The 19,751-nt window shown below is 29.2% G+C and overlaps 1 protein-coding gene across 1 annotated transcript in view; it reads left to right on the top strand.

Annotated features, from left to right (window-relative positions):
- Window positions 1-18,866, top strand: part of LOC145742854 (uncharacterized) — a 20,644-nt gene extending 1,778 nt beyond the window's left edge. The window contains exons 3-58 of the mRNA XM_082560682.1: window positions 443-577; window positions 727-870; window positions 974-1,126; window positions 1,367-1,450; window positions 1,668-1,801; window positions 1,987-2,158; window positions 2,399-2,526; window positions 2,741-3,192; window positions 3,297-3,441; window positions 3,661-3,847; window positions 3,996-4,406; window positions 4,561-4,736; window positions 4,873-4,977; window positions 5,093-5,313; window positions 5,455-5,975; window positions 6,097-6,260; window positions 6,345-6,422; window positions 6,583-6,721; window positions 6,784-6,946; window positions 7,135-7,279; window positions 7,436-7,585; window positions 7,793-8,010; window positions 8,134-8,359; window positions 8,484-8,616; window positions 8,692-8,894; window positions 9,031-9,308; window positions 9,385-9,544; window positions 9,660-9,932; window positions 10,206-10,351; window positions 10,480-10,604; window positions 10,763-10,971; window positions 11,168-11,212; window positions 11,300-11,525; window positions 11,695-11,810; window positions 11,906-12,064; window positions 12,166-12,311; window positions 12,452-12,600; window positions 12,772-12,883; window positions 12,976-13,147; window positions 13,358-13,609; window positions 13,778-13,951; window positions 14,085-14,193; window positions 14,600-14,766; window positions 14,919-15,042; window positions 15,124-15,255; window positions 15,433-15,573; window positions 15,689-15,772; window positions 15,852-16,024; window positions 16,201-16,338; window positions 16,514-16,644; window positions 16,894-16,978; window positions 17,053-17,146; window positions 17,415-17,558; window positions 17,713-17,858; window positions 17,970-18,055; window positions 18,356-18,866. Coding sequence (XP_082416808.1) covers window positions 443-577; window positions 727-870; window positions 974-1,126; window positions 1,367-1,450; window positions 1,668-1,801; window positions 1,987-2,158; window positions 2,399-2,526; window positions 2,741-3,192; window positions 3,297-3,441; window positions 3,661-3,847; window positions 3,996-4,406; window positions 4,561-4,736; window positions 4,873-4,977; window positions 5,093-5,313; window positions 5,455-5,975; window positions 6,097-6,260; window positions 6,345-6,422; window positions 6,583-6,721; window positions 6,784-6,946; window positions 7,135-7,279; window positions 7,436-7,585; window positions 7,793-8,010; window positions 8,134-8,359; window positions 8,484-8,616; window positions 8,692-8,894; window positions 9,031-9,308; window positions 9,385-9,544; window positions 9,660-9,932; window positions 10,206-10,351; window positions 10,480-10,604; window positions 10,763-10,971; window positions 11,168-11,212; window positions 11,300-11,525; window positions 11,695-11,810; window positions 11,906-12,064; window positions 12,166-12,311; window positions 12,452-12,600; window positions 12,772-12,883; window positions 12,976-13,147; window positions 13,358-13,609; window positions 13,778-13,951; window positions 14,085-14,193; window positions 14,600-14,766; window positions 14,919-15,042; window positions 15,124-15,255; window positions 15,433-15,573; window positions 15,689-15,772; window positions 15,852-16,024; window positions 16,201-16,338; window positions 16,514-16,644; window positions 16,894-16,978; window positions 17,053-17,146; window positions 17,415-17,558; window positions 17,713-17,858; window positions 17,970-18,055; window positions 18,356-18,533 — 9,461 coding nt within the window. The 3' untranslated portion in view covers window positions 18,534-18,866. The remainder of the gene's footprint in view (window positions 1-442; window positions 578-726; window positions 871-973; window positions 1,127-1,366; window positions 1,451-1,667; window positions 1,802-1,986; window positions 2,159-2,398; window positions 2,527-2,740; window positions 3,193-3,296; window positions 3,442-3,660; window positions 3,848-3,995; window positions 4,407-4,560; window positions 4,737-4,872; window positions 4,978-5,092; window positions 5,314-5,454; window positions 5,976-6,096; window positions 6,261-6,344; window positions 6,423-6,582; window positions 6,722-6,783; window positions 6,947-7,134; window positions 7,280-7,435; window positions 7,586-7,792; window positions 8,011-8,133; window positions 8,360-8,483; window positions 8,617-8,691; window positions 8,895-9,030; window positions 9,309-9,384; window positions 9,545-9,659; window positions 9,933-10,205; window positions 10,352-10,479; window positions 10,605-10,762; window positions 10,972-11,167; window positions 11,213-11,299; window positions 11,526-11,694; window positions 11,811-11,905; window positions 12,065-12,165; window positions 12,312-12,451; window positions 12,601-12,771; window positions 12,884-12,975; window positions 13,148-13,357; window positions 13,610-13,777; window positions 13,952-14,084; window positions 14,194-14,599; window positions 14,767-14,918; window positions 15,043-15,123; window positions 15,256-15,432; window positions 15,574-15,688; window positions 15,773-15,851; window positions 16,025-16,200; window positions 16,339-16,513; window positions 16,645-16,893; window positions 16,979-17,052; window positions 17,147-17,414; window positions 17,559-17,712; window positions 17,859-17,969; window positions 18,056-18,355) is intronic.
- The last annotated feature ends 885 nt before the right edge of the window (window positions 18,867-19,751 follow it).

Genomic DNA, 19,751 nt, shown 5'->3' with positions numbered 1-19,751 from the left:
CATAATGACATCCTGTTTTGATCAATAATATTTGTCACTTGAAAGTCAGTTTCCAATATTTCCTGGCATTCACCAATGCAAGTATTCATACTTCTTTGAAATTCGACGAAAGCGGGAAATGATAGTGGAAATATTGCAATGAATTCTTACATTGCTTTCCGTTATGTAAACTTGTCACTACAATTACTTACAATATTTCATTAAAGTTATGTAACGACAATAACTTATTGTAGGAATGCAGTTACAGGCAATCTTTCCCTATAATAACCCAAAAAAAAATAAACAATAAATTTAAAGTTCCAACATGACAAATATAAACAGAAAAATTTTTAGTCATGATTTGTTTCTATGTTATTTCTCTATATCAAAAGTTTATTGCAAGTTTTTTACTATTGTTTTTTTGGGCTTAGTTTTCTTTACATTTTTGTTTATTTTTATATAGATATTCGCCAAGAAGTGGACTCGTATTCCGACAATATTTCCCAGAATAAAGAAAAATTAAATCAGGTTGCACAAGAAGTTAAATATCTTAAAAACAGTAACGCAAACATGCAAAAAAGACTTAACCAAATTGAAGGTATGGGTACATGTTGAAGACACGGTTAAACTATTCTCAATTTAAAATATTTTGCCATTACTTTTAGTATGCAAAAGATTTTATGTATTAAGGCAAAGTGCTTTTTAGTTTTAATTATTTTTAAACCCTTTTATACATTTTTTTAATAGCAAAACAAAGTGAACAACAAGCATCGATAGAAAGTTTATCAACTCTTCTTGAAAATACGGGCGATTTTACGCTTCCTCCAGATGGGGCTGACGTGTCAGACTACTCAGATTACGGCCGAGAATTTTCACAAATTCCTTCACTTAGTAAGTGAATTCGTTTTATTTAATTACATAAAAGGCCAAACATATAGCCTTGTTTAGTGTTTTTTAAAGAATATCAAATTTGCTCCCACATTTGTTTCTGCAGACCGAACACAAATTACAAAGTTGTACTCCGTTGTGGAAGGGTTACGCCACAGGTTGAACGACACAGATAAGTTGATCAACAACCACGATCAACACTTACTACAACTTGGTTTCGAGTTTAAGAACATTCGCCAGGCTTCAGATTTTTTACAAGGTAAGATAAAAAAGAATTTAACATATAACATTTGTAACATAACCACGCAAATATACCCTTTATTTAACTAATATTATACAATACGGTGCGTGTTAAAATTTGATCGAGCAGAGAGGTTATAGAATTACAAGAAACGCTTATTTAACAAATGTATATTCTACCTAAGTGTTTAAAAATAAATGTTATTTATATTTTACCAAAGTGTTTAAAAATAAATATTAAAAACACATAACATTTTAGGCGAAAATCTCAAGACGTCCCAGAATTTAAATAATTTGAACAACGCGATGTCACAGATGCAAGTTCAAGTTGATTCAATAAGTGGTAAAATTAATTGTTTTAAACTTGTTTAAATACAACTCAATCATATTTAAAAAAAAAAAACTTTTTACAGTAATTTACAAACTTAACTTCAATACGATTTAAAAATGATAAAACTAAAGAAAATATCTTGTGTTCCAGCATTACAACTAAAATAAAGATAATTTTCTAATTTGTTAAAATGTGCTTGACTAAAAAAAATGTCTATAACCATTCTTAGAAGATATCCCCATCCCACCTTCTTCTACTCAGGATCAAAGTGCTATTGATGTCATCACATCATCTTTAAATGGCCTTAGAAATGACGTCATAGGCGTACAACGAGAACAACGTGTTCAAAAATCGTCAATTCGAGTAAGAAACTATCAAGACTCAAGCAATAAAATAATATCAAAATTACGAATTTCTTTTAACAGCTTTTTAATGATAAATAACTTTTAACTATTATAACTTTTAAATAAGATCTCCCCTAAGTTTTTCCTATACCCAGAACATAAATACATCAACATAGTTATTGATCATGATCTTATTTGTTTTAGAACCTTACATTAAGTTTAGACCTTGCAACAAGTTTTGGAGCCTTGAGTGCAAAACCAAACACACCAACTTCTGATTATTACGGCAATGATGGTGGTACCTCCAATGACAATATGGTGTTTGACCTTGCTAGAACTGTTTCGGACTTAGAGGAAAGATTTAAAAACGTTAATGGTAAGTTCATAAGTCAAAATTGCTGCAGCTTTTTTTAAAACATAAGAGTTTTATAAGGCCTGGTGATTACTTTTTTGTGCTAGTTTATAGTATATAAACCACAAAACTTAAATCAAATCCTTCTAATTAAACAACTTAACAGGGAACTTGTGCAACCAATGCACTAAGTATATTTATAAAAAAAACTAGCAGACAATATACAATAAAATATTAAAACACAAAAATAATATCTTTTAACAGAAAATGGTCAAGTTGAGTTGGAGGAATTAGCAATGAGAATGACCCATCTGGACAACACAGTGGGAGATCAAGGACAACAAACAAGTTCACTTTTAACAAGAGTCAATAATTTACAACAAACATCACAAGTAATTACTTGCAATATAAAAACTATGCAAATTTCCTTATTATATTTGTTATGTTTTTTAATTTTACCACAAAGTTGTATACAAAAAATATAAGCAGTTAAATCTCTTATATATTGTTTTATAAAAATAATAAATTGTTTTTGTATTTTGGTTTTACTATTGGGGAACAATATTTAACCTAATCTTCAAATAAAATGTTATTTGTTATCTGTAGAAACTGCAAGAAAATTTACTAAAAATAAACACAACAGTTCAACAACATGACGGTGTTATAAATGAGGTAGTTCCACCAGAAGACTATCCCTCACTGGGATTCGTACCCTACCCCCTAGACTCTAGAGATCAGTTTCCAGCAAACCTAACAAACCAAGTTTGGGAGCCACCAAATTTTGACATTGATGCCAGATTTAAAGTATTGGAAGATTCGACCAAAGAAACAATAGGAATTCAAAACAACAGATTGCAAGCTGTTTCAGATAAAATATCACTTCTTGAGAGTCAACTACAGCCAAAATTATATAGATCATTAACTAGAGATCTTAACAATGTACCGCATGATGCTAATAGTGCTATTGAAGATGTCATCAATGCCATGAATACAAGTATAGTAGTTCAGAATGCTATGCTAAATCAAGGAATAAGAGAAATTGGAAATTACAACCAAAGGTAGAAGTTTAAATGCCAATCAGCTAACAATAACTTGTAAACCATTATTGCCTCAAATAATTAATAAAATAATAGCAATACCTAAAATCTGAAATATGTTGTAGATTGCGGAGAAATGAAGCCAGGGACAGTTCTCGAGATAGAGAATTAACAGAGCTCAGAGAATTACTTGAGAATACAACAGTTACTTTATCTGAAATGAGCATGCATGTAGCAGAACATCAACTAACAATACCAAGCATTTTTGAAGTAAGTTATATGTTAAACTGGCACAGGGTAAGATTCTACAAATTTTTGTAATAAAATCAATTTTTTAGGTTTAGACCTTAGTATAAAGCGTAAATTCTAGTTTATGTCTTAATATTAAAGTACCGACACACAATTATTCACTTGTGAAAAAATAAAAATTAAGCTCATTTACTATGGAAATATATATGTTTATATAATTAAAACATTCTTTTGCCATAGAGCCTCAAAACTGGAGATGATATTTTGCTGGACTTAAATGAACAAATCTACCAACAACAGTTAAACTTGGATGCCATGAATCTTACTGTACAAGGTTTAGGTTCTGATACCGTACCAAACCAACTACTTAATGATGATTCCTATGTGACCCATGCTGATTTTAGTGCATTAGCAGAAGCACTAGCTGGTAAATTAAAAAAGTTAACAAAATGGTTTTGCTAAAAAGAAAATATTGACTTAATATGGTACACTTACAAAGTTTTAAGTAAAAATATTGTTAGGTTGCAAATATTTTGTTATATTCTTAGTATGTTTCTTTTTTGTTCTTTATCTAGGTGTAGCCATGCGAATTGATACCACTACAAAAAACCTTGATGATTTCAAGAATAAATCAAATTATGTTTCAACAACTAATACAAATACTAATCAAGATGATAACAACCAAGTTTTACAAACCCTCACTACCCAAATTGAACTAATAAACAGAAAATGTTCACTCAGCCAGTTTGCAATACAAGATTTATCTTTAAAATCTGATAATTTAACTCAAGAAATAAATCTGATTCAAGCAACCATTGCAGCATTGCCCATTAATGCAACTGGGGTATTCCAACTAATTAATAAAATAAAATCTAATAATGAAATTTCCAACTTATTGGACACTAGTATGGGAAAGCTTGTTACTAACGCAAATAATCATAAAAAATGGATTATATCTTTGAGAAAAAGAATAAGGAATTTGGAAGGTATAGTAGTTCTGTACAAATACTATTTTATTTTACACATTTTAAAAATAATTTTAAGGTATCTGTTGAGTTCTAAAAAACTGAAATTATACATAACAGACTATAAAGAACTACAACAAACCCAGAAAATATATCTAGAAAAGTCTTTATTTAGGTTTAAAGTTAAAGACATGTGCACATATGTCTGATGTCTCATCATTAAACACAACCTTATCAGACAAACTAGTTACACTCAACAATGTTGTTGAATCTATATCTCCACTTTGTGAAGATAAAAAACAAACTCTAAATGAATTAAATGAGAACCTAAACGGTGATTTTCTACTAGAGGTAATATTATTTTTCATTTAATTTTATGTATAGATAATAAAGTAATATCAGTTAACATTTATTGTAAAACACTTAAGCTCGATAAGTTGGGTTTTATTAAACTCTTTATGAAAAATCATAGTTTAAACTCCTTTAGGATGAACCCAGTGATAGTCAAAATGAAAACAACGTTTCTAAGATAGCCAAAATGTTGCATGAGCTTAGAAGTATCCCCTTATCAGTAAGACTTCTTGAAACTCAGGTAAGAACAAATATTTGAAAAAATAAACTTTAAAAGCATAAGTAAATAATAACATAGGTTTTTTAAAATTACGTATATATGTTCAGTTAGTGATAAAAAATGAGTATTTTAACAGGTGCATACACTTCAAGAAGCAATGCAAACTCTTCCAAAACTAAACACCAGAGTTGAAACACTAAACAGTATGAGGAATCTTGTGTTCAAAAATGCTCAAGATGTAAGTTCTTTCCATGAAAGTGTTGCAGCTTTGGAACGGAGTATTCATGATGTTTCAGTTATATTGGATTCTGTACAATTCTCACATAATAGATTGGATTCATATCACCACGATTTAAGGTATTTTTGAACATATTTACTTAAAAGGTTAGAATATTATGAATTTTTTGTACATGTTAATTTTTACAGAGATATAATATTTGGTGTACTAATTAAAACTTAGGACCACTTATAAAAGCCAATTAAACAATATTTTTTTAGGTCCCAATTAAATGATACTAAAAAAGAGCTAGATGGAAGCAACGATCAAATTGTAGGATTAGTGAGCAATGTTGGGTTAATAAATCGACACTTGAGTGGTAACTTAACTGAGGTTAAGGACAGTCTTAAAAAACTGACTACAAATCTTCAAGAGAAAAGTCAACAACTAGAAACAGTGTCACAAAAGCTTGATGATGTCGATAATTACGCAAAGCACAATAGTGCACAGGGTGTGTTACGCGTTAATGAAGTTGATTCACAATTAACACTTACTAACCGTCGTGTCAAGGAAGTGAAGGCACGTTTGCAACAGCATGACAACTCAATTGATCTATTAACTCGATCTGGAAATGAAGATAGAAACACCCAAAGAAATGCAGTGTCTGAAGTCAATTCCAAACTTTTACAGCTTACAGCAAGAGCTAATGGGTTAGTTCAAAAGGTGAATGACATGAAATTAAAAACAACACAAAATGAAGATATGCTTGCTAACTTGAACAACCAACAACTAACAACTTCAGGTAAAACCAGTTTAAGTGAATAAATAAAACCAATTTAAAGGTACCAAACTATTAGTTCCATTTAAGCATCCATTGGAACCTAAAACAGCATAAATTAAGTATTTTTATTTTTGTATTTTAGATGAACTGAGTGGTTTAACAAGATCAAATACTGACATTTTGGGTGACCTGAGAGGAATGAATTCTGAAATAAATAGTCTACAATCTGATGTTAATCTTCAAAACACAAAAATGAATAATTTTGAGGATGAACTAACTGAAGTTACAAATTCAGTTACATCACAAGTAAAAATTAAGTTTAATCATTAACTTTAAGTTAAGATAACATTTCTAAAAATAAATAACAGAGTTTATTTTCTTTCTTTTAAGGCTTCAAATATAATGTCAGTAAGACAAAGTTTCTTGACGGCAAATGATGAAATTAATAATTTGCAGCAAGCTGTACAGGTAACCTTAAATCTTTTTTTAATTTAATCTCTACAAAGTTAAATTCAGGAGCTTAAACCTTACTTAACAATAAAATACATACTTTAATTCAATATTGATTTTTTTATATTTTGCAAAATTTTAGTAATATTTTTTGTGAAGTTTAATATAATGTCTTTAGAGACATGATTTATTTGTAAGGAGGGCAGATCAAACAATAGAGAAACAGAAGTTCGACATATCATTTATACTTGAACACTCGTCCAATCATACTGTTGCAATCGAAAGAATAAAACAATTGGTTGATGTAGATTTTGCAGGTAAACATTAAAAAAAATATATTTTAAAGTGATTTTTGCAGATATACAACTTGTTATTTTAGACAGTCTTACTAACAACACACAAGAAATGCTAAATGAAATTAGACTAATTGACCAGGATTTACGAAATGTGAAAGATGAAATGGTCTTTGTTAAAAGACAAAGTAGTGTAAGGGACAATACAGCAACTCAACTTGAGCTACAAATATCTGAAGTTTCATCAAGGTAAGTTAACATGCTCCAATATTAATTTACTGTAAAATGCTATCCATAATGAAGCTATTTTATTTAATTAACGAAATAGTTGTTAAAATAACTTTATTTGTAGCCATCAAGTCATATTTTTTAACTTTAAGCAAGTTCACTACAAAGATGATTAATAAATCATGACCAAAATTTATAACATGTTTAAGTTTATTGGAGCAAGGAAATAAGGTGAGAGCTAATAAAGAGTCAATAAATTTGGTAAAAGGAGACTTGAACAGACAAAAAAACAAGGTCAGGGAGCTGGAACACATTTCAACAGAACAACGAACGTTTAATGAAGATTTACAACAGGTAAAATAGCAAATTAATACAGTTGTCCTTATTTAAATTACTAATTGTTTAAAAAATCCTTTTAACAGTATTCTGTACACAAAAATATTTCAAATACAAAGTCCGGACTTTATACATTGTGTTTTAGTTTGAACAAACAAAATGCAATTTATTTAGGTTGTGTTGTCTAATCGAAATGATTTGGTCTCACTTAATAATCTTCAATCCACCTTGGAACAGACTCGGACAAGTTTTGTTAAAGTGGTTTCAAGACAAGAAAACCAAACACGAGCTATTAAACTTGTCCAAGATCAACAAGCTAATGAAGTATTAACAACTTACTTTTTGTGCATAAATGTATTTATTTAACACATTAATATTGCCACAATAAAATTCTGTTTTAGCACACCCCTGTTAAACAAATTTTATTGCAGTGGCTCAGAAATAAATATCAAGTATTTTTGGACACTTAGTTTAAATATTACTGCTCACAGATATCTTTAACAAGCCATATTCAACTTGTTTATATTTTAGATTTTGCGAATACGAACTTCTATCTCAGAGCATGACAGAACATTAAACAACATGCAACAAGATCGCTTTAGTTTGGAAGGGGACATTGACCAAATATATCAATCTTCTAGAAACTTAGAAAATCTGCTCAGAACAACTGTAACTCAGTTAAATGACTTAAGAAAAGAATTTGATGATTCTGCGGGTAGTAGACTTATAGAATCTGATATTGAAAAAAAGTAATATATTGTTAAATTTATCAAAGAGGCTTATGTTTGTTTTAAAAACTTAATGCCTATGTTATACTAATACAGGTTTCAATACATTTTGTTTAACCAAATGCCTCATTATTTTTATATTAGGACAACAAAATTACAAGAAATGGTCAGGAACAGCATTCAAACTATGAACTCAAATGAAAACAAGATATCTCAAATACAAGGCACAATAGAACGGATGAGTTTGTCTATTTATGAAGTAACAAATAATTTGCATACAAGAGAACAAGTAGATCGATCAAGAATTGCAGAGTCAAGAGACTTGAGAAATAAAATTGATAGAACTTCATTGATAATACGAAATTTACAGGTTTTTAAATTTTTTAATATAGTGTATATTATACACAATGTAAAATACAATAAATTCTGTTTCTAAAGATATGTTAAAAAATATAAATTCCATTTAAAATTAATTTTCTGTTTTAAACCTCCAGAGAGATTTGCGTAATAATAATGACAGATTAAGAAGCTTAATTCATCACCAATCTACAAATATCAATGTTCCAACACCAACAAAACCAACTACAACAACTAGTCTGGATTCCACAAACGACTTAGAAGCATCAGGTAAAAAAAAAAACAAGTTACACAATTACATTTTTCATTTAACTTGTTTAGTTAGTATAATTTTTTATTATTTAGGCTGGATAAATACTGGTGAAAACTCAGAAAAACAAGTACAACCAACAGAAAACCAACCTAGTATTGATTCAAAACAGTTTTATGAAAACTTAAATGCTTTATCGAATGAAATCTTTAAATTAAATGAAGCAATTGATAGACTTGAAAGAAGGTCTGATGATCAAAGTCTATTACAAAACATCACATCATCTCAAGTTTCAGAGGTACAGTGTAACTTAATTGTATTTTTAAATAATTTTTCTTTAATTTTGATGAGGTAAAAAAAATCATGAAACTGTAATTTTCTATTTATAATATTAAAGTAGAATAAAAAGAGCGTCTTTTTTTCAAAAAAAATAGGCAATTACATTTTCATCACAAAACCTTCAAAGATCTGAAGAAATAAACACTGCTTTGCTCTCCTTGATCACAGCCCTTGAACTAGATGTAATAAAGCTATCCAACCAAGTTAGTAAGCCTTCTGATTATGATAATATTATTGCTAGTCTTAGTAGGAATGTGGAAGAATCAAAAACAAATGCACAAAATGCTTTAAAGTTGGCTGAAAGGTGTAATGGAGATGTGTCAAGCTTTAGAAATGAAATGATAAAACAAGTTGAGAGACTGGATGTAAGAAGGTAAAAAAGTTGGGATTAATTAAAATAGCCAAATTTGTTTTGGGTTTCATCATTTTGTATTAATTTTTTTTATTAGTCTTGGATACCAACAAAATTTGGAGGAAAGATTATCAGAATCATTCTTAAATTTAAACAACACTCTAAATAAGATTATATTAAACAATAATGGTTCTGATAAAGGACAATTTGATAAACTCCGCAGCCAAATAATAACCTTGCTGAACAACAGAAATCAGGTTAAAAAAACTACGATTCCATTCATTTACAAACTACATATAAAACACATGAACGAATAATTTCAATTAGCACATTCAGTTTTCTGTTGAAAATATGATTTTTTACTTCTTTTAGAAATACCTTCAAAACATTGAGACAATAAATTCAACATTGGATATGGTTCTAAATAGTCTTGAAGAAAACTTGAATCCAACAACTAATAAGGATGCTCAATCGCTAATTCAAAATTATATAAGAGCAAATTTTAGTGAGTTGCGCCAACAAATTAATGATGTTGTAAGCCAATTTGATATACTGTTTGAACTAATAAATAATCTAGAAGAAACAACTTATCAATTGCAAGATAAAGTTAATGACAACGGTCATGTATCTGATCTTGACAGTCAGGTATTTTTGCTATTCAAAATTACAAACTAAAAATCAAACAACTACTATAATTTTAAAAATTTTATGGGCTAATTAAAACAACATTTCTGACATTAACTTATGTTTAGCCAAACTATCATTACACTAATAAATTAAAAAAGCATTTTAAAAACTATTACTTAATACCATATCTGGGATTACAGATATATAAAAAAAATTTTGATTTAAAATTTGGTTGATAAATATAAAGTTGTGTTTACAAACAAATATAACTTTTGCATTTTTGTATTTAAGATGACACATTTGTCAACTATATTAAATGACATACTACATCGCATTGAGACATTGGATCACTCAAGTAAAACTTTACATCATAGAAATTCAAAGCAAATTACAGCAAACACAGATATTTCTTTAACGAATCAAAACTCTATTGAAAGGTTATGTAACTAAATTTACTATGGTAACTAGACAACATATTTGTTTAATTATGTTGTAGTTTAAAATGGTTACTCTTCTTTTAAACTTTTATTTTACTTTTACCTAATTTTGGGTGCTCAATTTTTAGAATTTTAATGATGTTAGATGGCAATGCAATAAGCTTAGCAGAACAAGGTGCAAATATTGATATAATTAACACAACACTTAATAACCTGGACATAACTAAAACCGAGCATGTTCCTAAACAAAAAGGTAAGTAAGACTAAAGGAATCAAAAAATATATTAAACATTTCAAAGTATATGTGAAAAAGATATTACAAAGCATCAGTATCAAAAATGTCAACAAATTTACAAAGTGGTAACAACCGACTGTAGTTATTGTGTAAGTTATCATCATATTTATTTTTAGATGAAAGGCCACATCGCACATTAGCCAATCAAATAGCATCAATACTTAACTCAGTTACCTATGAATTGAACCAAGTAAACCAATCCTCTCATATAATTATCAACAAATCAATTGGTTCTTTTTTCAAGGATATGACATCTTATTCTTTTTACCCTGAAGTAGTAGATGAAACAGACTCGAATGATATTTTTTATGGTAGAGAGGAAGAGGTATCAGTTAATTATTTTTTGTTCATGTAATTATCAATTAAAAAATGTGCTAATGTGCAAAATTGCTTTTAAATAGAATAATATAGGCATATGTTTTGAAAAGCGTAAATAAGTATAAAAAATTTTTAACCATTATTCATGCTGAATACAACATTATTTTCTATTTAGTTCGACTAATTTTGTAATTTTTTTTAAGATAAACGGTTTTAAGGAAGATGAAGATCAAATGCAAGATGGAGATGTAAGTAATTTAAATTTTTTTTTCATGATTCTCACCACTGGTGACAAACTTAAGTATTAACTATAAAAACTTTGATATTTTTAATAGAATCTGATCAAGGACACAAATGAAAATTTGATTCATATCGTTTCTGTTCTGTTAAATGTGTTTGATCAAATCACTAATGTTCTTAATGCTAATATTGATCAAACAAATACTAACAATGACCATAACAAGAATCTTGATATAAATTCAAACTTGAATGAGGAAAATATAGATTCAACTTTAAATGATGTAGTGCTAGGTTTGGCAGCAAGAATACAATATTTAGAAGGTAAATTTGATAAATATGGAAAAAAGAAAAATCAGACTTTCTAACAAAATCTAACTTCCAAATTATTGTTTGCTACATAACATAGTTTAATAAAAACATGCTGAGTGTTTTATTTACCATTTTCATTTTGTGCCCTACATAAAAATCACAAATTTTATTTTTAATGTAGAAGAACCAAGTTTGCCCCCAGAATTATTTTATGAATTATTAACCAACATGACTACACTGTCTGACAAAATAAGGGTTATGTCTTCGGATGAATTAGCCTTATTTGGTAGAAATGAGGTAACTTAACATAATTAAAATTACATGTGAGTTAATTAAACCATTTTTTTTCTGTTTTTTTTATGTTAATTTCTGTTAACATTCTATATATTTAGAACATTACTGCGCAGTTACGTAAGGATTTCAATGCTTTTAAAAACCAAATTAAAGATATAAAAACCCCTGACCCTAAAAATACTGTTGCTAAGTTAACTCAAGATTTCAGAACTCTAAACGAAACTGTTTCTGCCCTTTCTGAATCTCAAGACTTCCAGGTTTGAAGTAGTTTATAATATTTAACAAAATCTTATAGATCTAAATCTTTCACAACCTCCAAATAATAATAATAATAATAAATATAAAACAAACATTTTAGGACTTGAGCATCAGCAATATGTTGCATACCCAAAACTCTAATGGACAAAGAGTAACACAATGTAAGCAAACTCTACAAAATCTTACTAGAGAAGTTAAACAAATTGAAGCATCAGTGAACAAACAAATGCAAGATAAATCTGATCAGTAAGTATAAAAAAAAATTTTTTTTGTTGATGCATAGATTGGTAAATTATGGAAAGAAAAAAAACAGATGGTATGATTAATTAACAACCATAAAGTTGTAGTTTTTAACAATCTAACTATAACTTTAAACTATTTGTTAGGCTGGACAGAAGATTAAATGAAATGATGACACAATTATCATTCGATCAACAGAACATAATGTCTGATCTTTTTGGTGTAATGGATGATATTACTACTGTGAATTTAACAATTCAATCTTTGGCAAATTACATCGGTACAATTCAAGCAGGTTAATTAATCAAAAATATCAGAAGCATAATTTAATTACCAAAATAATTTTTTTATTAATTTAATTTTTTTTACTTCTGTTAACAAATAAAATAAATCAAATTCTTAGAAAAACATTGTTTACCACAAGACGTCATTGTTGTCAATAAAACAATTAGTTTTTTTATTCTAGATTTTCAAGTTCAACTTTCAGGAGTAGATATAAATGAAGTCCTAAGAAGGACACTAGATCAACATGAGGAACAGTTAAATCAATTTAATGAAAAACAAATGGAACAAGAAACGTAAATTACTTTTTATTGGCTTTTTAAAATTAATTATATCATTAATTTTAGTAAAACAACATACAATTTTTTCCAACTGTTTTCCATTTTAGAGTACTAACTGACTTTGAAAACACAAACCTGCAACTTACAAATGATCTGCTATCAGCTAAAAATGACATTGCAAATATGAACAAAACTACTCATAGACTACATAGCTCTTCTAAGGCAAGACTAATGAAAGTGGTGGAGAGTGCCAATTCTGCACATTTTAGAATTGAACAGGTACAATAATATAAAAAAGTGTTCTTGGGTGAAAAAATAAGTAATTTAATGTGCGCTGGTAAATGTATAGAGGTGTTAATATTTTGACTTTTAATGGCTTATTAATTTCAATTTTAATATATTTAAAGACTGAAAAAATTGAAAAAAATAATTTTAACAGTAAACTAATATTAAAGTTAGACAGTTTAAAATATTTAAAGATTTTTTTAGAGTTTGGATCAACATGATCGCCAGATTGCAACTCTACGAGAAATCACAAATGCAATTGGCCAGCGTGTGGCATCAGAGATTGGTGAGCTTGCCCTTCAAATGGGTGATGTAAATGCAACTTTGCAATCTAATAAACTTGATTTAACACAACTTCAAAGTGATACCAATGCACTGGAGACTTTAAGTCAAAAAACTAATGCTGTTTTAATGAGGCATTCAGTTGAACAAAAGGGTTTTACAAGATCAATTCAGGTAAAATTTAAAAATAATTAAACAGATTTTTTAATATTGCTCTATTTTTGAATTAAAAATAATAGGTTGGATGAAAAAAAACCCTAACTAATCTTTTTAAATTAGTCAATTTCTCCAAAAAATGTTTGTAAAAATAGTTTAAACCACGCGATCAATTTTTTACTTTAGGCTACAGAAAACTTATTGAGAACTATGATGGAAACAGTGTCTTTACACAGCAGTCAAATAACTATCCTTACAGGAGAAGTCATGAGTGCACCAGATAAATATAAACACACAATTTCGTTCCTAACTGAGATTGTCAGCAACCATTCAATTGATTTAATGCATCTTTATAATCAGGTGAAGCAAATTGTGAATATTTGTAATGCAAATTGTGAATATTTGTAATTGTTTAGGTATTTTACAATTACTGTGTTTTTAACAATGTTCCAATTAAAAGTTTCAACTTATTGATAAACAACAATGTTTTAAGATGTCATCGCTATCAAACCGGGTGAGAAATCCTACCTCTGTAAGGGTTATAGTTCCACCATCAGGCCCAATAAGAATCCCAGTTCAAACCACAACAACAACATCTACAAGTAATTTCTTATTTTTTTACAAATATTTTGCAAAAGTCCAGTAGTGTGGCCATCTCTTTATAGCGCCGGACTACGAGCCAAAAGGTTTCGGGTTAGAGCCACACAGTTGCCACACTATTCGCCTTTGAGCTCTGTGTTTACGCACAGCTCAAACACGCCCCAATTACACACCCCTACCCGATAAAGTTATCAAGAACCTATCTCCCGGGGGATATGAAAAAAAAATTGTTTTGAATAAGAAGAGTGGTTTACAAAATACACAAATATCCATTTTTTCAATGATAATTAACAATTTAACATAATAACAACCAATTTTATTCTGTTTCTGTTTATAAAGTGCCAAGTGATCTATTTATTTAAATTGGCAAGACAAAAATTACATTTTATTAAAATTTACACATTCTAGCTACAACAACTGACTCAAGTTTAGGCAAGCCACCTAGTCCAAGTGGCCTGACAGTAATTGCCTCAACTCACAATGAACTTACTCTTACTTGGATACTTGTAAGTGGAGTAAGAGAGTATAGACTGGTGATTCAAAATATCAATGGCTCGCCACAGATTACAAAAGAGGTAAAGATTTGTAAAAGTAAAAGTTCTTTAAAGATCAATGAAAGTGAAAACACTATTGCTTATTACAATTCCAGTTTTATTGGCTGAAACTTGATCTTCACATGTAATTTTTTTAAATTGATGTTTAGAAATGTATTATAATTTAATTTTAGATAGTGGTACCTCACTCACCAGTAACAATTCACGGACTTGCACCAGACACCAGATATCTACTTACATTATTTTCTGCAGTTGGTCAACAGTTAAGCCAGCCTCATAGCGTTATTGCTAGCACATGTAACACCACATTTTCCTTTTCTGTTATAGTTACATTTTGTCACAAATTTATGTGAGTTTAAACATATATGTTATTCGTAGCTTCACTGCCTACCACTACTACTACAACAACCACAACACAGCAAACAACAACGACATCTACATTTGATCCAAATGAAATAATACCAGATCTAGTTTTAACAGATAACAACTTAAATAGAGATTCATCTAAAGGTTTGAAAAAACTTGTGTTTTAACTTGACAACATCAAGTTTAAATAACAAATAGCTTATATCATATTTTTTTAACCTTTATTCCTTTCTATAAGACACACTAACCTTAGAACTAATCTGGAATAAGTATTAAGATAGAAGTTTAATATTTATTTAAATAATTCGATTTATTTTTTAGTTTTCTCCTGTGACTTTGATAATGGCCTCTGTGGTTTTGTTGACGGTAGCAGTGACGATTTTGATTGGATAAGAAGAAATGGTTCTACCCCCTCAGCAGATACAGGACCTTCAAGAGACCATACACAAGGAAGTGATCATGGTAATATAATTTGTTTAAACCCCTCAACAGAAAAATCCAAAAATTTGGTAATATACAAGTTTACTTTCGGGATACAGCTTTTATTTAAATTAAGTAAATATGTTTGGTTTGGCAGGTTATTATATGTTTATTGAATCATCTCGGCCAAGAAGAGTTGGAGATATTGCTCAATTAATTACGCCAAACTTTCAAACACCAAGTATGTTGAAAATACAATTTTAACTAACCAGTAATTTCTTGTAAGTAACGACAATGTTAAATTTATTTGTGTTTTCAAGGTATATGTGTTGACTTTTACTACCATATGTTTGGTGTTGGCACTGGGGGTTTAAATGTTTTGGTGGGGTCAAGTGACGGGGCCACAAGCAAAAAAATTTGGGGTGAAACTGGCAACCTTGGTAACCAATGGAAACATGCAGAGATCAGTGTTGTGTCAAGTGAAGAATTCAATGTGAGAATCTTTTTTATGCCTTAGTAAATTTTCTTTTTCTTTCTACTTCTAATACAAAATATATAAAAAATTTGGAAACAAATGTACTATGTACCAATTACCACAGCTATACCATCAGTATAGTCTTCTCCTTTATTAACTTAAACCTGATCTAAAACTTGTGTTAAATATTTTAGATCATATTTGAAGCTGTGCGAGGGGCTGATTACCATGGCGATACAGCGATTGATGACATAATAGTTAAACGAGGAGCATGTCCACAACCTTTAATTAGTTGTGGCTTTGAAACACCGGGGTTATGTGGCTTTGTACAGGTATTAAAAAACTGAGCAATACTTAATAATTAAAGATTTTTAATTAAACAACAGGTTTTTTTTAAATTAACTATTAATTATGATAAGGCAAACAAAAAATAATTCTGTATCAAAAAGTAAACTTTCTTTCAAACAAACAAACACCGGTGCAAATTAAGCCATAATTTTTTTACAGGAAACAGATGATGATTTTGATTGGACCCTTCAGAAAGGTGCAACATCTTCTGCTGATACTGGGCCAGTAGCTGATCATACTTTGGCAAATGCTGATGGATATTATGTGTTTATAGAAGCTTCAAATCCAAGGTGCAAAGAGTTTTTTTAAAGTTAATACCGTTTTATAATTATTTTTAGATCTTAAATTTAAATAATACCAATGTTTAGCTAAGTAAAACAACATATAAACACCTTTTTCGTGATTTGAACACTGGCAATGTAATAAAATTAGAAAGTTTTTTTAAACAAAACCAAAATAAAATCGAAATTCTTCTATACTGCTATTTTAATAATACCATAACAATCTTAATAAAAATTAAATTGTAATAAAATTGGTAGGAAACTTGATGACAAAACACGTTTAGCTTCTTCAACCCTATCAACTACAACTGGACAGTGTTTACAGTTTTATTACCATATGCATGTGAGTTTTTTTAAAATAAAAAAAATATTTATTTTTACAATAGTGGTTTAATTAAATTGATACGCTATCTTCAGGGTGCAGACACAGGTAGCTTAAATGTGTACTTGCGACAAGTTTCAACCCCAAATGACCTGGGGGTAGCAATTTGGAATAAAGAGGGACCTCAAGGTTTATATTAATTATTATTTTTGGTATATATATACATGAAAGAAACTATAGAAAGAAGCCTATTTATACATATAAAACCATATCAAAAAAACACTTAACTTAATTTGTAACTTTCATTAAATTGCTGGACTGGCAATATGAACCATATTTTGAAGTAATGTACAAAATTATTTACAAAATTCTATGTAAAACACTTTGCAAAATAAGTTTTGTCTAACAATGCTACCTATATTACCGATTAATAATTCGTTTTAACCTAAATTTTTAGGAAATGATTGGATATTAGGTCGAGTGTCAGTAGTTTCAGTAGACTCATTTCAAATAGTATTTGAAGCCATTAGAGGGGGAGATTACCATGGCGATATTGCTCTTGATGATATTACTATAACAGAAGGACTATGTGAAAACCCAGGTTAAAATACACTAACATTGGGTTTTTATTTTTTGTATTTTAAGTGTGCCATTTAACAAATCAGGTTTAAAAAATATGAGTTGGCAATTAAAAGTAGCTAATTAAAACATGGTATATTTGCTACTATTTAACTAAATACATTTTTTTTAAATAGTATGTCCAGTTGGTGTACGGTTTTTGGAGCAATGTTACAAGGTAGAAAAGGATGGCAAAACTTATCAAGATGCGAGAGCACATTGCCAATCTAATGGAGGATTATTGGCTGCTATAAAAACTCAAGAACAACAAGATTTTATAGTGGTAATTACTATTCATCAATAAATGCAAAAAAGCAAAAACAGGTTTTTTATTGCATTTTTTTGGTAATATGTTACACATTTTCCCCTGTATTGGATGTATTTCCATTTTTAGAACTTACTGAGCAATGAAGGAAATAGATGGACCTTATTTTGGATTGGGTTGGACGATTTAACAACAGAAGGACAGTTCAGATTTAGGTAATTATGCATAAAAACTTATTTCACAAACACACCACAAACTACATTTCATCTAAATCAACTAATCGAAAGTCAAAAAATAATAAACTAATGTTTTACCTAAGTTAATATTTTATAAAATACTAAAATAAACTAGCCCTAAAATAAAAACAATCAAGGCTAGGCTTAAAACTTTAACTTACGATGCATTGGCGTTACTGAACACACATTTACCATACTTAAAATAACAACCTTTACTCTAAACAGTACTATTATATAACAAAAAGTCAAATTCTGTATAACAAAAATACATTTTCGTAGTGATGGAACATCGCTAGACTTGGGAGCTTTCGGTGCTTGGACCGACAACGAACCTAACGACGCACTTGGCGACGAAGATTGCGTAAATATGGAATACTCTTCGAAAAATCGAAGGTGGAACGATGTACCGTGCGACCGAGAACTATGGTTTATATGCCAATATGATGTAACTGTATAATTGGCATTGCGCATATCTAAATGGCTACAGTAACTTCAAAAGTGCAGCGCTTAAAATGTTGTAGATAGCATATCTACATTTTCAAATTTGATTTTTAATATTTAGTAATAAAGCGTAGTTTTTAACAACTAAAAACATCAAAATACTTTTACTACTACGGTTAGGCTATGTACTTGTTCTAATGTTGTGCTATAAACTGTTTACCAGCATTTTTGTTCCATTTTTTGAGCGTTTTTTTTATTTTGTCATCAATAACTTGATTATCTCAATTGTTGATTTCTTTGATTGCCTTTTTTTGTATTGTACATGACATGACAAATAAATTTGATTGTACAGAAAATGTAAAGTGGTCATTTTTTCTCCTATACTCTTAATTAGTTAATTTTGTAAAATACAACCAAAGTAAACACATGTAAACGGTTCTTTAAAATTTATGCTTTGGTAACGAATGCGTCGTACACAAAAGTAGCTTAACGAAAAGTTCACGTAAAATTAAGCAACGTATTTTGGCTACCGCGTTGTTTTAAACACCTAATTACGGTATTCGTATTAATATGTACACACTTAAATTAACTTAATTTTAAATGCCTTTTAAGATGAAATACACTAAATGCAATTTTACTGAGATAGAAGGTTAGGTTTATCTAAACGTATTAAAAAAATCTATAACCGTACTTACTTTTGCAGCAAAAAAGAAGTGATACATAAATAAACCTTTTTCATATTGTTGTGTTGCTTTAAATCGTGTATGAAATTTCTGGTTTCTGAGATACGTCTACTATTGGTTTGCATGTCTTCCATTTAATGAAAAAAACTTGCTGCGCAAATCGCCTAAAAACAATCAAACGTTTTGTCGTCACAATTCTGCGTTCTATTGCGTAATACTATTGGATGTTAACTTATATAAATAATTAAAATTTAATATTTTTATGCAAAATTAATACAAAAAAACAGTACCCGAATTATTAAGTAACAAAAAATATTTAAAGTTAATTAATATTAATAGACGTTAGATTGTTTTTAGTGGTTAAACGCACTTTTAATTTGCTATTTTTGTTAGTTGTGGTTTTACAACGATATAGTATTAACTACATGAGCGTTAGTTTGTATACAGTTTAACTTCCTTAATTGTTCTTCATAACTAAGCCTAAATTAAAGTTCCGCACAAAAGCAGTGAACTACAAAAACATTTGAAATAAGGATTCAGTTCTTAAAGCA

This window comes from Corella eumyota, chromosome 2 (genome assembly GCF_963082875.1).
Source record: "Corella eumyota chromosome 2, kaCorEumy4.1, whole genome shotgun sequence".
NCBI classification, from domain to species: domain Eukaryota; kingdom Metazoa; phylum Chordata; class Ascidiacea; order Phlebobranchia; family Corellidae; genus Corella; species Corella eumyota.
Note: the sequence above shows the minus strand (reverse complement) of the source record. Positions and strands in the feature narration are given on the sequence as shown.